We start from the raw sequence: 19,427 nt of genomic DNA on the forward strand, positions 1-19,427 counted from the left end.
AATTAATTTCATCTGTTTCTTTATCCTTTAAAAATATCCTAAAAATCATTAAAATTAATTTCATCTGTTTCTTTATCCTTTAAAAAGTATGGCTGCAAAAATTTTAGAATGAACCTACTGGCTCCCATTGTATTTCTGCTGGACAGTGCCCATCTAGGTAGGCCCTCCCTCCCTCATCCCCTCACCCATCTCCTTTCCTCCCAGGCCCCAGGCCCACTCTGTGCTTCAGACCACAGTGGTCCCTAAGCCTCAGGTGCTTTTCCCCCCAATCCTGTCCTCCCCATCTCGCCGCCACACTCAATGTATTAAGATTCTGCTTGAAACTTCCCCTTGGAGGCCTTGGAGAAGTTTTGCTCCTTGGTTCACAGGTCCGCCTCCCCTCACCAGCCCTTGACATCAGGGCCTTGCTCTGCTCTTTGAGCAGCAAGAAACAATTCAGTGCTGTTGGTTAAATCAAGCAATGGAGGAGAAAAGCCCGCAGAAGCCCGTCTAAAGGGTAGAGTTGGAGGGAGGGAAGGGGTAACAGGTCACAATTACCAGATGAACACATTCAAATTTTCAAAAATGGGTAAGTTTAACATGGATTCAGAATGTGAATTACTTTTTAGGATCAAATAATAGTGATAACAGCAGTAAGAGTTACAAAGAATAAGAAACACAGGAGAAACTTACTTTCTTTGCATAGTCTACTCACAAGGGAGGCCTGGCCCTGGGACCCGGGTCCGCGCCCGTCCCCCCTCTCCCCGCCCACCTCGAGCCTGCAGGAGAGGGGACCCCGAGGGCCCAGAGGCACCGGACCTCCTCACCCGGCAGGCCGCTCTCCTCGGTGCGGACAGCACAGGGAGGAGGGGGAAGCGGCTCTGCCGGGAACAGGGAGGGACCTCCAGGGAAGCGAAACTGAAACTTTGCGCCCAGTCGGCAGGGCGGGCCGCGCCTTTACGGCCCAGCTGCCTCCGGGAGCCCCCGCGCCCTCCCGACGCGCAGAGCCATGGCCTCCCACCTGCGCCCGCCGTCCCCGCTCCTCGTGCGGGTGTACAAGTCCGGCCCCCGAGTACGAAGGAAGCTGGAGAGCTACTTCCAGAGCTCTAAGTCCTCGGGCGGCGGGGAGTGCACGGTCAGCACCCAGGAACACGAGGCCCCGGGCACCTTCCGGGTGGAGTTCAGTGAAAGGGCAGGTGAGCTTTGGGCGGCCAGGCTGCGAAAGCCCTCTGGGCGCCCGGCCCCCGGGTTTCCAGGCGGACCCAGTTCCAGCTGACCTAGGGGAGAGGGCGGGAGAAAATATGTCACTGTGCGGTGGCGGACAGGGACGGGGCCCTGCTGCCAAGAGACTCACTGAGACAGTGAACACTCGGTGGAGGATGGGGCCTCACATGTGCCCGGTGCGGGTCTGGCTGACGGTGCCTTAGTGTGGATGCTTTCCATATCCTCATTCTAACTTAATTTCTCAGCTGTCATCTTCCTTCCCCCAGATGCCTGCCAGCTGCTGTCCTTGTCATTCAGGGATTCCACTTTTATGTTTTAAATAATGGTTCCATTGTTCCATCCATGAACAAAAGGATGTTCCATTTTGTGTTTTTGAGGATTACAAAAGTGATATATGCTCACTATAGAAATAAGAGAAAAGAGTAAAAAAGAAAACAACCTGAAGATAAACAATGTGACCATTTGGTGTATTTCCTTCCTGCCTTTTTTTATGAATGCCAGCAAACACAGGTGTATTTACAAAATTCGGAGTCTGCACTTTTGATTCCTGCTGTTGTCACTTACCTGTATAATGCGTATTGAAATGGGAGACTGGGCCGGGTGCGGTGGCTCACGCCTGTAATCCTAGCACTTTGGAGGCCGAGGTTGGTGGATCACCTGAGGCCAGGAGTTCAAGACCAGCCTGGCCAACATGGGGAAATTCCGTCTCTACTAATAATACAAAAATTACCCGGGCATGGTGGTGCGCACCTGTAATCCAAGCTACTCTGGAGGCTGAGGCAGGAGAATCGCTGGAACTCGGGAGGCAGAGAGGTTGCAGTGAGACGAGGTCCTACCATTGCACTCCAGCCTGGGTGACAGAGTGAGACTCCGTCTTAAAAAAAAAAAAAAAAAAAGAAGGAAGGAAGGGAGGGAGGGAGGGAAAGAAGGAAGGAGGAAAGGGGAGACTGGAGACAGTTTCAGAAACATGATGTTTAATTGGTGGACAATGTTCCATTGTCATTAAGCTTTCACTTCTATAGTAAAACTTAATCCACACACTTTAGAGCTCTTAATAGCTCCCCGACTTTCTCCATCGCCAACACACCATTCCAGGATGCAGGGAGCAGCCTTACTGGGAGGTGCTGGGGCAGAGTACAGACACAGGAATGAGAGGATTACTTGAAATCTCTCCCATTTTTATGTGTGTATATGTGTGTGTTTAATGTCTCCACTGAAGCTAAGGAGAGAGTGTTGAAAAAAGGAGAGCACCAAATACTTGTTGACGAAAAACCTGTGCCCATTTTCCTGGTACCCACTGAAAATTCAATAAAGAAGAACACGAGACCTCAAATTTCTTCACTGACACAATCACAAGCAGAAACACCGTCTGGTGATATGCATCAACATGAAGGACATATTCCTAATGCTGTGGATTCCTGTCTCCAAAAGGTGAGTATTGAAAGAAGGAGCTGGCTGTGCCTGCGCCTCCTCTCCAGTCACCAGCCTCATGTATTATTGATCCAACACCCATGTGCTGGGCACGTACATGGGAGCCAGGCACTGTTTTAGGCACTGGACACAGAGATGAATACAACAGACAAGGTCCCTGCTCTCAGGCAGCTTATACTGGGGGCCAGGTCACGCACAGAAAGACAGTAGGCAAGTAAACAAAATAAATAAAACCATTTTATTTATTTGGAGAGAAACAAGGCCAGGGCAAGCAAGGGGAAGATGGGGGTGGTGTTACTTCTTTTTTTCCCCCCAAGACAGAGTCTCACTTTATCGCCCAGGCTGGAGTACAGTGGCACAATCATGGCTCATTGCAGAGTTGACCTCCTGGGCTCAAGGGATCCTCTCACCTCAGTCTCCTGAGTAGCTAGGACTATAGGCGCCACTACACCCAGCCAATTTTTTTTTTTTTTTTTTAGAAACAGGGTCTCACTATGTTGCCCAGGCTGTTCTCAAATTCCTGGGCTCAAGCGATCTGCCCGCCTTGGCCTCCCAAAGTGCTGGGATTACAGTCATGAATTACTGCACCTGGCCTGGTGCTACTTCTAACCAGAAATCAGAGACAACTTGACTGAGGAGGTGACATTTGGCCTGAAACTTGAATGATGACAAGATTCATTCAACAATAGATATCCACTGCCTACTGTGTTCCAGGCACTGTTATAGGAGCTGGGGAGGCAGCCAGGAACATGGCAGACTTGGCTTCCAGGGACGGCACCTTCTAGTGAGAGAAACAGACAATATTAGTAAACAATAGATATATAATAAAATGTCTGCCAGTCATACCTGCTAGGAAGAAGAATAAGTGACAGACAGTGACAGAACCACCATTTAAAATAGGATGTCTGGAAAAACCTCAAGTGAGGTGACATCTCTAGCCAAGTGGATTTCTGGGCGGAAAGTGTCCTAGAGGGAAGCATAGGTGCAAAGTCCCCAAGAGCTGACATTCTGAGGCCCAGAAGCTTTAAGGAAGCCAGTGTGGTGGGGAGGGCAGTGAGCAATGGAGAGAGGTGCTAGGAACTCGGGAAGGTACCCAGAAGACAGGCCTTTGGGGCTGAAGGTAAGGATTTTGGATTTTTAACTTAAAATGTTAGGGGATTCATCAGATAGTTTTGAGCCAGGGGAGAGGGCGATCTGGTTTATATTTCTAAAGGGTCACTCTGGCTGCTGTTGGAAAACTGAACGTAGAAAGGGGATAGAATGGAGAGTTAGAGCCTGGTTAGGAGGGGTTGCAGTGCACCAGGTGAAAGATGATAATGGCATGCACTTTGGTGGCCTTGATGGAGGTGTGAGAAATGGCTGGATTCAGGAAACATTTTGAAGATCTAGAGGAAGGATCTTAACATGCAAAGTCCTAGAGAAGGAACAAAACATTAGGAATTTTGCTTTTATATTACATTCAATTGGTCTCTGTCCTTTTTATCTTAACCTGGCGTGTCTTATATTTGAGCTTCTAAAGGCCAGGGTTTAGAAGGGTCCACAACTTTGCATGCAGTCGAGTGTTTAGTTGAAACAAGAATAAAGGAGGAAGAGTGAAGAAGAGAAAAAATAGTAATAGGAAAAGCCATTGCCCTCAGTTTTATGGCTCCCTTCCAAGTTCACAAACTTTTGTGAGGGCCACAACAACTTGCCCAGAGAGCACAGGTGCCTTCCCTTGACTGCTGTTCCCAAGATCAAACAGCTAGTGGCAGTTGTAGAACACGGATCTCTTGGCCATGGAGCTTTTAGAAATGCTCATGCCCAGGCTCCACTGCAGATTAGTTAACATCAGAATCTCTGGGGATGTGCTTGGGCTTTGGCTGGTTTGTTTTTCCCTGAATTCGCCAGGTGAGTCTTATATGCAGACAGGGCTGAGAACCTCTGGGATGTAGCGTGCTGTATCCTCTAAAAAGGATTTGAGACCAGGCACGGTGGCACATGTCTGTAATCCCAGCACTTTGGGAGGCTGAGGTGGGTGGATCACCTGAGGTCGGGAGTTCCAGGCTAGCCTGACCAACGTGGAGAAACCTCGTCTCTACTAAAGATATAAAATTAGCCGGGCGTGGTGGCACATGCCTATAATCCCAGCTATTCAGGAGGCTGAGGCAGGAGAATTGCTTGAACCCGGGAGGCGGAGGTTGCAGTGAGCTGAGATCGCGCCATTGCACTCCAGCCTGGGTAACAAGAGTGAAACTCCATCTTGAAATAAATAAATAAATAGGATTTGAAAGAAGTTGCCCCCACTTGGGAAAGATGTAGTGGTTGTTTCTCTAGTCTCTATGCATTCTCCTGAAGAGAAGATGGTAGGCCTGCATGCTGAGAGGTTTTATTTGTTCCTGTTCCTTTTAAAATTTCAGATCTTTCTTACTGTAACAGCTGACCTGAACTGTAACCTGTTCTCCAAAGAGCAGAGGGCATACATAACCACACTGTGCCCTAGTATCAGAAAAATGGAAGGTCACGATGGAATTGAGAAGGTGTGTGGTGACTTCCAAGACATTGAAAGAATACATCAATTTTTGAGTGAGCAGTTCCTGGAAAGTGAGCAGAAACAACAATTTTCCCCTTCAATGACAGAGAGGAAGCCACTCAGTCAGCAGGAGAGGGACAGCTGCATTTCTCCTTCTGAACCAGAAACCAAGGCAGAACAAAAAAGCAACTATTTTGAAGTTCCCTTGCCTTACTTTGAATACTTTAAATATATCTGTCCTGATAAAATCAACTCAATAGAGAAAAGATTTGGTGTAAACATTGAAATCCAGGAGAGTTCTCCAAATATGGTCTGTTTAGATTTCACCTCAAGTCAATCAGGTGACCTGGAAGCAGCTCGTGAGTCTTTTGCTAGTGAATTTCAGAAGAACACAGAACCTCTGAAGCAAGAATGTGTCTCTTTAGCAGACAGTAAGCAGGCAAATAAATTCAAACAGGAATTGAATCACCAGTTTACAAAGCTCCTTATAAAGGAGAAAGGAGGCGAATTAACTCTCCTTGGGACCCAAGATGACATTTCAGCTGCCAAACAAAAAATCTCTGAAGCTTTTGTCAAGATACCTGTGAAACTATTTGCTGCCAATTACATGATGAATGTAATTGAGGTTGATAGTGCCCACTATAAACTTTTAGAAACTGAATTACTACAGGAGATATCAGAGATCGAAAAAAGGTATGACATTTGCAGCAAGGTTTCTGAGAAAGGTCAGAAAACCTGCATTCTGTTTGAATCCAAGGACAAGCAGGTAGATCTATCTATGCATGCTTATGCAAGTTTCATCGATGCCTTTCAACATGCCTCATGTCAGTTGATGAGAGAAGTTCTTTTACTGAAATCTTTGGGCAAGGAGAGAAAGCACTTACATCAGACCAAGTTTGCTGATGACTTTAGAAAAAGACATCCAAATGTACACTTTGTGCTAAATCAAGACTCAATGACTTTGACTGGTTTGCCAAATCACCTTGCAAAGGCGAAGCAGTATGTTCTAAAAGGAGGAGCAATGTCTTCATTGGCTGGAAAGAAATTGAAAGAGGGTCATGAAACACCGATGGACATTGATAGCGATGATTCCAAAGCAGCTTCTCCGCCACTCAAGGGCTCTGTGAGTTCTGAGGCCTCAGAACTGGACAAGAAGGAAAAGGGCATCTGTGTCATCTGTATGGACACCATTAGTAACAAAAAAGTGCTACCAAAGTGCAAGCATGAATTCTGCGCCCCTTGTATCAACAAAGCCATGTCATATAAGCCAATCTGTCCCACATGCCAGACTTCCTATGGTATTCAGAAAGGAAATCAGCCAGAGGGAAGCATGGTTTTCACTGTTTCAAGAGACTCACTTCCAGGTTATGAGTCCTTTGGCACCATTGTGATTACTTATTCTATGAAAGCAGGCATACAAACAGTAAGTATTTCTGAAGTCCTTGGGTTTCTTGCCACTATGCTACGATTACCAGGGCAAAAGAGACTGTCCTATTGCCTATTAGACAATAGATTTCCCAAGGAATTATCTCTAGGGTCACGTGCAAGGGATTGAAATAGTGGTAAAGGTCACAATGTTTGCTGGTAATTCAAATACCTTTTGTGTCTATTTCTTAAGACAGAGAAAGGGTGGGTGGAGATTATATCTTGAGATGGGGGTATCAGGAAGGTGGACAGTGTTTCCAGCATGAATTCAAGGAAAGAGGAGAAATATGAGTTATTGGGAATATGAGCATAACTTCAATACCTTTCTTGCTTTTGATTTGCTTTATCTACAAATGAACACATCTATACCTATAGTAAAAATTAGACAGGGCACTCTTTTCACATGACATTTTCTTGTTCTCACACAGGAAGAACACCCAAACCCAGGAAAGAGATACCCTGGAATACTGCGAACTGCATACTTGCCTGATAATAAGGAAGGAAGGAAGGTTTTGAAACTGCTTTGTAGGGCCTTTGACCAAAAGCTGATTTTTACAGTGGGGTACTCTCGCGTATTAGGAGTCTCAGATGTCATCACTTGGAATGATATTCACCACAAAACATCCCGGTTTGGAGGACCAGAAATGTGAGATCCTTTTGGGATGTAATGGCTGCTCAACAGAGTATAGGGATTATGAAATACGGCAATTTCTGGATGTGGATATAAGTAGACTCTATAGCAGTGGAATTGGTATTTTGAGAGATGCTAATCGGGGATGGTAATCTCAAAGACAGAAAGATTGGTCCCCATCAACTTCTACCCTGCCAGCTATAAAGTACTATGGAGTTATTTAAATTTTGCACCAAAGGACAGGGGGGGTTTGAATCCAAGATGAATACTATATAAGCTGATTTAATTTGAGGCTTTGTGTCTATTTGAAGGCTAGATGCTAGGAATGTTACTTTGCTTTCTTTTAAGGTCACCTTTCTTTTTCCCCCCTTCCCCCACCAGTCCACAGAGAACCTGAAATCACTTGGCCAATAATATTCTAGAAAAAGTCTAAGTTGTGAGGAGACTATTGGTAGAAACTGTATTATACAAAATCCAATTGTTCTTTATGAAACCCAAATAGGATTCCTCAGACCCTTGGCACTAAAGAAAAAATATATACCCTGAGACTTTTTCAAAACCTTAAATTTGAAAATCCTACTAGCATGTGATTACAATGCCCCCATAAAACACAGTATATTATTATATTTTTAGGAGAGTCACTACTTACCATAAACTGAAAAATTTTAAGAATTAACATAGACATGAAGCCTCAAAGTAAATCAACGTATTACTATTCATCTTGGATTCTCAAACCCCCTGCCCTTTGATGCGAAATGTAATAACTACATCATATTAATACTTTGTAGTTGGCAGGGTAGAAGCCAGGTTGAAAGGCAGATGTTGGCCAGACAGCTAGGCTCACTCGCTAGCTAAATAACTCGCATCTGCGAATTTAAAAGTCATGATACGTCATCCACCTTCAGGATTACTTGTGAATGTTTGCAACACTGGATATTAATTAAATCCTTCAATGCTGGATATCTATTGCATATATCCGAACAATTTGTGGTGACACTAAAGGAATTTTTGTTTCTTCAGGTATGGCTATCCTGATCCTTCTTACCTGAAACGTGTCAAAGAGGAGCTGAAAGCCAAAGGAATTGAGTAAGAAAACTGCTGGAAGATGTCTTAAATCAAGCTTTCAAAAAAATATATTTTAGGAGGCTGATTTAATGCCAGTCTAAATCCTTATGTAGAAAGGACTTTGAAATTTTTCTTCTCAAGAAATGGTTTGTATAAGAATAACAATCTGCTAGTCTGTCATTTCTGGAGTGATACTTTTTTTTTTGAGACGGAGTCTGCTCTGTCGCTCGCGCTGGAGTGCAGTGGCATGATCTCGGCTCACTGCAAGCTCCGCCTCCCAGGTTCACGCCATTCTCCTACCTCAGCCTCTCGAGTAGCTGGGACTACAGGCGCCCACCACCATGCCCGGCTAATTTTTGTTTTTGCATTTTTAGTAGAGACAGGGTTTCACTGTGTTAGCCAGGATGGTCTCGATCTCCTGACCTCGTGATCCGCCCGCCTCGGCCTTCCAAAGTGTTGGGATTATAGGCGTGAGCCACCGCGCCCAGCCCTGGAGTGATACTTTTTATGGAAGACAAAAGCCCCCCAAATCTGTGTAAAATCTGCTGCAAAGGTGTCATCCCTCTTGTGTCATCACTGGGGTTAGAGGTGGGTCTGAAATCATCTTCTGTGTCCTTCAGTTGGACTCTCAGCTGCCAATTGATCTCTTTTTCATTGCCATCTCTGGGGTGGTTCTTTGGTTTTTTGTGTGTTTTCCCCTTCATCTCTACCTGTGAAAGTGAAATTCTATTGTAAATGGGAGGAAAAAGGGTTGGTTGTGAAAAATTAAAGACCCATATTCTGCTTTCTTACTCATGGTAAGAAAAGTGGCCATCAGTAGAGATTGGGCAAGCATTGGTAATAAATGGAATAAGACTATTATTATTATTATTTGAGATGGAGTCTCGCTCTGTCACCCAGGCTGGAATGCAGTGGTGTGATCTTGGCTCACTGCAACCTCCACTTCCCGGGTTCAAGCGATTCTCCTGCCTCAGCCTCCTGAGTAGCTGGGATTACAGGTGTGTGCCTCCACACCCGGCTAATTTTTTGTATTTTTAGTAGAGACGGGGTTTTGCCATGTTGGCCAGGCTGGATTCAAACTCCTGAGCTCAAACGATCCTCCTGCCTTGGCCTCCCAAAGTGCTGGAATTACAGGCATAAGCCACCACACCCACCCAAGACTATCATTTTTAATGACCAAGAGCCTAGTATATAGTTGGTGCCTGTCTTAGTCTGTTTGTGTTGCTATAAAAGAACACCTGAGACTGGGTAATTGATAAAGAAAAAGGTTTGTTTGGCTCACAATTTTGCTGGCTAGAAGGTTGGGCATCCGGTGAAAGCCTCAGGCTGCTTCCATTCATAGCAAAGGGCAGCCAGTGTGTGCAGAAATCAAATGACAGAGAGGAAGTGAGAGAGAGGTGTGGGGGAGGTGCCAGGCTCTTTTTAACAAGCAGTTCTTCAGGAACTAAGAGTGAGTCACTCCCATGAGAACAGCACCAAGCCATTCATGGGGGAATCTGCCCCCATGACCCAGACCCCTCCCGTTAGGCTTCACCTCCAACACTGAGGATCAAATTTCAACATGAGATTTGGAGGAGGTCAAACAAACTAAACTATAGCAGTGTTTCATAAAATTGTTTGCCTGACTCAGGTTGCTAGTAAGCCAGCAGAGGGATATTTGCCTCCTAAATCTTTGGCAGAGGCAGGAGTAAGGAAGCCATTTCTGGAGTCCTCGCTACTAATTTGGAAAACTGAGCTTCTTTCTTTCATTGCTTTTTCCCTTAAGAGACAAGTCCTTACTATATTGCCCTGTCTCTCAAGGGAAGACATCAAGACTGGACTTGAACTCCTGGGCTCAAGCCATCCCCCAACCTTGGCCTCTCGAGTAGATGGGATTATAGGCACGTGCCACGGTGCCTGACTTGAGTTTCTTATTCTAGAACACTTGGAGCCTGAACTCTGACCAGGCCCCTCACTTGAGCCTTTGCTTTCTGTTCCTTGTAAACTGCCATATTGGGTGCACTTGCCCTGCCACAGTAATGCTACATATTTCTGAGCATTGTTTTTCTCTAGATAATTTTATATTTTTGAGTATACCCCACTTCCAAGTGTTTTTTGTTTTGTTTTGCTTTGTTTTTGTTGTTGTTGTTGTTTTGAGACAGGGTCTCACTGTGTCCCCCAGGCTGGAGTGCAGTGGCACAATGACGACTCACTGCAGCCTCAACCTCCTGGGGCCAAGTGATCCTCCCACCTCAGCCTCTCAAGTGGCTGGGACCACAGACGTGCACCACCATGACTGGCTTTTTTTTTTTTTTTTTTTGGTCGAGATGGGGTGTCCCTGTGTTGCCCAGACTGGTCTTGAACTCCTGGGCTCAAGGGATCCTCCTGCCTTGGGCTCCCAAAGTGTTGGGATTACAGGCGTGAGTGACCATGCCTAGCTCACTTCCAGGTTTAACAGACAAAATAAACTTACTCTAGTTTCCATCTATATCATTTTATAATAACCGTAGCCCACATTGTAGTAGTTTTTCAGCTCTTTACTAAGTCCCACCAATTCATGTTTTCACCCTTAAAATCTTTCTCACTGATACTCTCTCTGGACAGAAAAAAGGTGAAATAAGCCTACTATAAGGAATATATGACATGCTAAATTTTATTTTTAAACGGTTCTTCAAGTCAGATTAAAGTAATAATAGCAAATTATGTGATTATCCATGTCCCAGCCTCTCTCCAAAAAAAATAGTAAACAAGATGTCTTCTTCTTTTCCCAAAGATACACATACACACATGCACAAATTTTTTATCAGATAATAATAGCTAATATTTAATGAGTACTTACCTTAGTTTGTCCCCTTTACAACAGCTTTACATCTGTGTGATTGATACAGTTCATATTCCCATTTTATAACTGAGAAAACTGGTGCACAGAGAGGATAAGCAACTTGCCAAAGGTCACACAGTTAATAAGTGGAAATGCTGGGATATGAACCAGGTAGTCTGCCCCCATAGCTCTGCCCCCCAGAGCTGTACTGTCTCCCATGAGGGTACTTCTCCATGGAGCAGGCTGAGGCGATCCCTTTATTCTGGGCTTCTCTCAGAAATGGATTCCCACACAGTACTCAAGCAAATTTCCCCAGAGGAAATCCTATTTGAAGAACTTAAAAACTCAGAATCTTTTTCTTTGTCCAGAGAGTTGAGGAAGCTTAAGCTAAATGATACATGTTCTTTAAAAAAATCAGATTATAAATTTAGTTTTTGGTGATTCATTAAATTCTTTACCATTATAGTTATTTTCTAGCTATTCATCTTTTAGCTAAATTTGTTCCAAAGACGCAAAAGTTTGGTTTCTACTAAGTTCTGGATTCTGGATGGGAGATTGCACTGTGTGTGACATGCAAGTTTCATGGTGTGGGAGATTGCAGAGCATTTGGGTTACTGCTTTTACTCTTTGGAAGCTGTTATCATCTGTATCTGCTTTAAATAAAGTTAAAGCTTTGGAACAAATTGTGTTCTTTCCCTTGCTTCTTTTTTTTTTCCTTTAGATTGAGATTCTGGGTGTTTCCTACAACACACACAGCATACAGTTGTATAACATGTGCATGGAGATCTTTGGTTGATTTTGTGTGTAGCTGCTTCCTAAATATGATCACAGTACAACTTAACTACTCTTGACTTCACTGCTGTTACTTTTGGCTGTAAAAATCACATTTCTCAGTATTTTTTCCTTATAACACATAGGTTATAAAGATAAAAGTAGGCTGCAGATATCATCTCTTCTCTCCTGGAGAAAGTATATACAATACCCTATCAAACTATATTTGCCCCCTCCTTGCTTCTCGAGGTTCTGTTTCACCTCTCCAACATTGGTGCTGAAGTACCCAGACAGGTCATTGAGCACTATTAGATCAGGGGCACCCTTCTCTCCAAAGAAAAAATAAAATAAAAGAATAATACATATTTGATGCTTCCCTGAAAATAGCATCAAAGTAATCATTAGGAGAAAAATAAGATCTTTATTGGACTTCCTTACACTTACCGTAATAGTTTAGTGTTTACAAAAATTATCCAGGCATGGTGGTACACATCTGTAATCCCAGCTATTCCGGACGCTGAGGCATGAGAATCGCTTGAACCCAGGAGGCAGAGGTTGCAGTAGGCTGGGATCAGGCCACTGCACTCCAGCCTGGGCAACAGAGCGAGACTCTGTCTCAAAAAAAAAAAAAAGTTTAGTACTGTTTTTGGTTTGATTTCCATACAGAAGTTAGGTGCTATTTCCTTTTTTATCGATTGGGTCATTTTTATTGATCAGATCTAAAACATAGAGCTTGATGCAAAGATTAAGATATTAATAATTTTGGAGGTCCAAGCCCAAGGACAAACAAAAAGAGAAGTGAGGCAAAGTAAGATGTAACGTAACGCGGTGCTAGGGGTTATCACCCTGGTTACTGCTTCACAATGAACCTGATGTGGCTGGTCTGGGAATTACATTTAGAGATCCACTGGCCTAGAAAATAGAGTTTAAACTCAGCAGCATGGCCGTTAGCGATTGCTCATGCCACTTTGCATACTTTGTGTTCCTTCCTCACCACCAAGTCCCTAGGGTTCAGTCACACCAGACTACAAGATTTTCCAAAGCACAGTCTATGCTTTCATTCATGTGATCTTTGTTCTGTGTAATCCACCCCCATCCCTGCTCTCTGCATGACAGATAATGAAAAAGGGAACTCTGAAGAGAGAGAGGGAGAGAGAGACACACCTCATTCTCATTCTTCACCTCATTTTCCTCTTAGAAAGTCCCCTACTCATCATCCAAGGTCTTACTGAAATGCCACTACTATAGAAACTTTTCTCCAATCTTGTCTCTAAATTACAACGAACCACTGATTTCTGTTATCCTAATACTTTATATGTATCTCAATGCAAATACGATACCAAAACCTTTTACCCTGCTCTCTGCCTTGGAGGTGGTACTGAGGGCTGACCTCTAAGTACCACATCAGCTCCATTCTCTGATTACTCATTGGGTTCTGCAGTGGGAGGTACCAGCACGAGACTGGAAGGCACACGGAGAGAGTACTTGGGATGCTTATACTCCCCTGGCTGTCTTCCGAAAGCAGTCATGGGTTCTACCTGCTGGCACTTGGTATAGCTCTTACCAAGTTCAGGAGATGCCCCCTCCCTTGCCCCTTCAGCCTAGATGGTAAGGGGAGGAGGCTACTTCACCATCTCTCACTGGTTTCCTTAACCCTTTGCCCACACCTGTGTAAATAATTTCTTTATTAAATTATCTTCAATTATTAATTTTGAGTATACCATCTGTATACTGCCAGGACTTTTCGTGATACACAAGGTAACTGTATTAATCTATGTTTTATTTCTCCACCTCCTACTTCCCCCCTCACTCCAAAGAGAGGGGATCTGTGTCTAATTCATCTTTATAATCTTAACACAGTGCCAGGCATATCAAAGGCCTTCAATACGCGTTGATTGAATTAAATAATGCCCTGTTGGGCCGGAGGGGAACCTGACTCCAGCCCTGGATTAGGGAGCACAGGAAAGAACCCAGTGTATTTGTCTAAATATGGGTGTGTAGGGAGAATTGGGGGGAAAGGAGTGGGATGCCCAACAGAAAAGGAAAGGAATACTGATTCTTGTGTTTTAATGTGCCAGGCATTCTACAGACTTTATCTCATTTAATCTTCATGATAATAACATGAAATAGTTATGGCTGTGCCCACTGTACAGATGCTATTGACTGAGGCTACATAACTAATAAAATTGCAGACCTCAGGATTTTGACCCAGGATTTGTCTGGCAGCAACGTCTGTCCCAAAGGGCGACACAATCCTGAGGCAGCTGTTCGCAAACTCGAGGCCTCAATCTTTGACGGAAGCGGTTTTCAGAGAAAGGAAGTTCGAGGCACAAGCCTGTTGGGTGGGGCGCACCTGCAGTCCCAGCGAGCTGAGGATGGCTGCGCCAGGCCCCCTTCCCGCCGCTGCTCTGAGTCCAGGGGCTCCGACCCCCAGAGAACTTATGCATGGAGTTGCAGGTGTTACTTCCAGAGCCGGACGAGATCGGGAGGCGGGGAGCGTGCTGCCGGCCGGGAACCGTGGGGCGCGGAAGGCCTCCCGGCGCTCTTCCTCCCGGAGTATGGTGAGGAGCGCGGGGGACGGGTGCGGGAAGGGGACAGCAGGGCTGAGCCTGGGGCCCGCAAGACCCAGCAGCCCGAGCGGGCGCAGAGACCCCACGCCACGCAGAACCCTCTCTTCTAGGGGGCGCCGACTACACTGATTTCCCTGTTCCGGAAGAGGGGGATGCGTGCTGCTTCTTTTTCCTTAGCATTTCTGGTGTTTTTTTTTTTCCCCCTTAAAATTTAAAAGTTCTTTATAAAGTTTGAAAGGATACGAGTCCTTTATTCGTGATATGTGTTATGAATATGTCCTCCCAATTTATTTTTTGTTTTTTGAGTTTGCTTATGGGGGCTTTTGTTTCTCTTTGCCATGCAAATATTTTAAATTTTGTGTGGCAAGACTTACCAGTCTTTTATTTTATGACGTCTAGACTTTTAGTCATATTTTAATATATGACTTTTAGTCATACTCTTCCCTACACCCAAGTTATAGAAGAGTTCACTCATGCTTGCTTCTAGTACTTGAACTGATGTATTTTTTACATTTAGATCTATAATACATTTGGAGTGTGTTATTGTGTGTGGTTTGAGGAGTGAATCTAATTATTTTTTTTAAATGGGTATCAAGTGTCCCAACACCATTTATTATAAAGGTTGTCACTGTCCCAGTAACTTGAGATACCAGCTTTATCATGTACTAGACTTTCATATGTGGTTCGGGTATTTCTGGACCTTCTATTTTCATCCATTGACCCGTTTATTCATCTGCTTTAGAGAGGCTTCGCTGTATGTTTTAAAGTCAGGGCTAGTCTTCCTAGAGAGTGCTTCCTTGTCACTATTTTCCTAGCTATTCTTGTTGTTTATTTTTCCTTATGAACTTTTCTGATGTATGATCAGTTTAAAAAAAAAAAAGAAAAGCTCTTTGGAATTTTTATTGGGATTGCATTAAATTAATAAATTACAGAGAGCTGATATCTTTAGGTGGTGTTGACATGGTCTAACCTACTGTGCTGTGAAAGATTGAAAATTTGAGTATGTAATGTATATGATATTAAATTGTGAATTGGTGGGACATATGTAACAGCTTATCAACAATTGTAGATACTGGTACTTCATATCCTCTTAAGGAAAATTTGCCTCCAAATTTTAAGCTGGAAAGTCACTAGAATAACTTTTAAAAACAATTACAATACATGACTTTTTAAACTTTTTTGTGAGTGTATGTTAAGAATAGTGTACAAATTGAAATATCTGTGTACTGATCCTCGACACAACCAATGAAATCTCCATTATGAAGGAATGTTTTGAAGCACATAGAAAAGGAAGCGAAACAAAGGATGCCTTTTCATTGTTTAAGTCTACTTTTGTGTCTTTAAAGAAGGTTTATAGTTATCTTCACATAAAACATTTCAATTTTTCTTTTTTCTCAATATTATATATGAGGTTTACTCATTCGCTATATTGTCTATTTACGTGTATGTATGCTTTGATGTTTTCTTTCATTTTAAAAATTAAGGTGTAATTTACAGACAGCTTTTCTATATTTAGAAAATTCATACTTTTTAGTGTATACTTCTGTGAGTTTTGACAAATGTTTACCAGTATAATGAAGATATAAAAGAGTTTTCTACCAGTTTCTTTGTCTTCAACCTCTTCACTCAAGATGAGCTCCTGGCAACCACTAGGGTCATCTTTTGGTCCCTGTAGTTCCAGAACGTCATGTAAATGAAATCATCCAGCAGAGAGTCTTTGGAGCCTTAGGTATCACTAATTTGCTACTGCTTTCTATTAATAGTTAAATTTCACTGTGGTCAGAAAACATATTTTTCATTATCTGAATTCTTTAAAATCTATGTATTGAGGGCCGGTCGCGGTGGCTCACGCCTGTAATCCCAGCACTTTGGGAGGCCAAGGTGGGTGGATCACTTGAGGTCAGGAGTTCAAGATCAGCCTGGCGAACATGGTGAAAACTCGTCTCTACTAAAAATACAAAAATTAGCCAGGCGTGGTGGCACACACCTGTAGTCCCAGCTACTCAAGAGGCTGAGGCAGGAGAATTGCTGGAACCTGGGAGGCAGAGGTTGCAGTGAGCTGAGATTGCGCCACTGCACTCCAGCCTGGGTGACAGAGCAAGACTCTGTCTGAACAACAACAGCAACTATATATATATATATATATATATATATATATATATATATATATATGCGCACGCGCACACACACACAGAGACATTTGTCTTATGGACACAATATGATCTATCTTGGTAAATTTCCAAGCACACTTGAAAACAAAGTACATTCTCTCATTGGATAGAGTGTTCTATAAATGTCAATTAGGTGGAGTTGGTTGTTGTTCAAGTCCTCATGTCCTTACTGATTTTATGTCTACTTGTTCTATCAATTATTTAGAGAGGATGATGAAATCTCCAACTATAATTGTGGATTTGTTTATTTTCTCCTCGGAGTTCTCTCAATTTTGCTTCATATATTTTGAAGCTCTGTTATTAGGAATAAAATGTTTAGGATTATTTCCTCTTGATGAATTGGTTCATTTGTCATTATGAAATGACATTTTTACCCTTGATAATATTTGCACTGAAATCTACCAAGTTTCTTTTTCTTTTATTTTTAAAAATAATTATAAAATACATATAACATCAGATTTACCATCTTAACCATTTTTAAGTATACAGTTCAGTAGTGTTAGGTGTGTTTACATTGTTGCATAGGCAATCTTCAGAACTTTTTCATCTTGCAAAACTGAAACAGTATGTGTTTGTCTTTTTGGGACTGACGTTTCACTTAGCATAATGTCTTCCGGGTTCATCCATGTGATAGCATGTGTCAGAATTTCCTTCCTTTTTAAGGCTGAATAATATTTTATACGTATATATAAACATATTTTGTTTATACATTCACCAACTGATGGATTTGGGTTGCTTCCACCTTTTGGCTATTGTGACTAATAATAATGAACTTGGGTGTACAAATACAGTCATGCTCTGCATAATGAAGTTCAGTCAGTGACCGACCATGTAAACCATGCTGGTCCTGGAAGATTATAATACTGTGTTTTTACTGTACCTTTTCTATATTTAGATATGTTTAATACACAAATCCCATTGTGTTACAATTGCCTGTAGTATTCAGTATGTTAACATGCTGTATAGATTTGTAGCCTAGGAGCAATAGACTATACCATATAGCCTAGGTGTATAGTAGGCTATACCATCTAGGTTTGTGTAAGTACACTCTATGATGTTCACACAATGACAGAATTGCCTAATAACACATTTATCAGACTGTATCCCCATCATTAAGTGACAGATTACTGTATCTCTTCAAGATCCTGTTTTCAATTCTTTTGTATTTATATCCAGAACTGGGATTGCTGGATCATATGGTAATCCTATTTTTAATTTTTTTAGGACTGCCATGCTGTTTTCCATAGCAACCAAATCATTTTTGCATTCCCACCAACAGTACACAAGGATTCCAATTTCTTCACATCCTTGACAATACTTGTTATTTATTTTCTTTCTTCCTTCCTTCCCATCTTCCTTTCCTTTCCTTTTCTTTCACAGCACCCATCCTAATGGGTATGAGGTGATATTCCACCATGCTTTTGATTTTTATTTCCCTAATGATTAGCAGTGTTGAGCATCTTTTTATATTCTTGTCATCCATTTGTATATCTTCTTCAGAGAAATGTCTATTCAAGTCCTTGGCCCATTTTTAAATCAGGTTTTTGTTGAAGTTGAGTTGTAGGGGTTCTTTGTATGTTCTGAATATTAACCTCTTCACCAATATATGATTTGCAAATATTTTCTCCTGTTCTGTAGATCACCTTTTTATTCTGTTGATTGTTTCCTTTGCTATGCAGTTTTTTGCTTCATGTAGTCCATTTGTTTATTCTTACTTTTATTGCCTGTGTTTTTGGTGTCATATCCAAGAAATCATTGCCAAATTCAATGCCATCAAGCTTTTCTTTTTTGGTCCATTGTTCTATATGTCTTCTTTATGCCAGTACTGTACTGTTTTGATTACTGTAGCTTTGTAATATGTTTTGAAATCAGGAAGTGAAAGATCACCAGCTTAGTTGTTCTTTCTTAAGATAGTTTTGGTTATTTGGAGATTAAAAGTGACGTAAAAAATAAGAGAACCAGTCTTTTATATTTACTCACATTTTACCATTTTCATCTAGCATTATTGTTGTTCTCTCTGAAAACCTTTTAACATTTCTTATAGCACTGGTCTACTGGTGATGAGTTCTTTCAGCTTTTGCATGTCTGAAAGGTTTTTATTTCACATTTATTGTGAATGATATTTCCTTTTTTTTTTTTGAAACAAGGTCTCCCTCTGTCATCCAGGCTGGAATGCAGTGGTGCAAACACTGCTCACAGCAGCCTTGACTTCCTGGGCTCAAGTGATCCTCTCACCTCAGCCTCCTGAGTAGCTGGGACCACAAGCATGCACCATCTTGGCATTCAGCTGGTTTTTAAACATTTTTTGTAGAAATGGGGGTCTCACTATATTGCCCAGGCTGGTCTTGAACCCCCAGACTCAAGCAATTCTCTCACCTCAGCCTCCCAAAGTGTTGAGATTAAATGTAAGAGCCACTGCACCCAGCATGAATGACATTTTCTAAGTTGACAGTTAAAGATATTGCTCTACTGTTTTCTAGCTTGCATTATTTCTAACTGGAAGTCTGCTGTCATTCTTATCTTTACCCTTCTGTGTGTAATTCTTTTTTCTTTAATTGCTGTTCAGATTTTCTCCTTATCACTGGTTTTAATCAAGTAGATGTGTCTAGGTGTAGTTTTTCTTCATGTTTATTGTGCTTCTTGGTTTGTAGTTTTCATCAAATTTGAATTTTTTTGGCTATAATTTCTTCAAATATTTTCTCCTGTACCTTCCTCTCTCTCTTTCGTATTAGTCCTCTTAAAGTTTTGCCATAGCTTACTAATAATTTATTCATTATTTTGTGTCTTTCATTCTGCATAGTTTCCATTGCTGTGACTTAAATTTCACTTGTCTTTTGTTTCTGCTGTATAT

At 42.3% G+C, this 19,427-nt stretch overlaps 3 protein-coding genes across 13 annotated transcripts in view; 2 read left to right on the forward strand and 1 right to left on the reverse strand.

Moving 5' to 3' along the window:
* Nucleotides 1-1,688, reverse strand: part of PARP9 (poly(ADP-ribose) polymerase family member 9) — a 37,100-nt gene extending 35,412 nt beyond the window's left edge. For 3 of the 6 annotated variants that reach the window (XR_008624854.3, XR_008624853.2, XM_008950495.6), the window contains exon 1: nt 673-812. The gene's annotated coding sequence lies outside the window, so the exon portion shown is untranslated. Of the gene's footprint in view, nt 1-672; nt 829-1,000 lie in introns of those variants that run through there. The other 3 variants (XM_003825198.7, XM_003825196.8, XM_003825195.6) reach the window with 3 other exon arrangements.
* DTX3L (deltex E3 ubiquitin ligase 3L) overlaps nt 1-11,747 on the forward strand; it is a 60,086-nt gene extending 48,339 nt beyond the window's left edge. For 2 of the 3 annotated variants that reach the window (XM_055110348.2, XM_055110347.2), the window contains 4 exons: nt 2,423-2,634; nt 5,031-6,566; nt 6,997-7,214; nt 8,220-11,747. In XM_055110348.2, the coding sequence (XP_054966323.1) occupies nt 2,423-2,634; nt 5,031-6,566; nt 6,997-7,214; nt 8,220-8,289 (2,036 nt within the window). In that variant the 3' untranslated portion in view covers nt 8,290-11,747. Of the gene's footprint in view, nt 1-876; nt 1,176-2,422; nt 2,635-5,030; nt 6,567-6,996; nt 7,215-8,219 lie in introns of those variants that run through there. The other variant, XM_003825199.5, reaches the window with a different exon arrangement.
* A 1,983-nt stretch (nt 11,748-13,730) lies between these two features.
* The window catches only part of PARP15 (poly(ADP-ribose) polymerase family member 15), a 63,315-nt gene continuing 57,618 nt past the window's right edge, over nt 13,731-19,427 (forward strand). The window contains exon 1 of one of the 4 annotated variants that reach the window (XM_008950496.5): nt 13,731-14,396. In XM_008950496.5, the coding sequence (XP_008948744.2) occupies nt 14,211-14,396 (186 nt within the window). In that variant the 5' untranslated portion in view covers nt 13,731-14,210. The remainder of the gene's footprint in view (nt 14,397-19,427) is intronic. The other 3 variants (XM_003825200.6, XM_063602549.1, XM_008950497.5) reach the window with 3 other exon arrangements.

Source organism: Pan paniscus, chromosome 2 (assembly GCF_029289425.2).
Source record: "Pan paniscus chromosome 2, NHGRI_mPanPan1-v2.0_pri, whole genome shotgun sequence".
Classification (NCBI taxonomy): domain Eukaryota; kingdom Metazoa; phylum Chordata; class Mammalia; order Primates; family Hominidae; genus Pan; species Pan paniscus.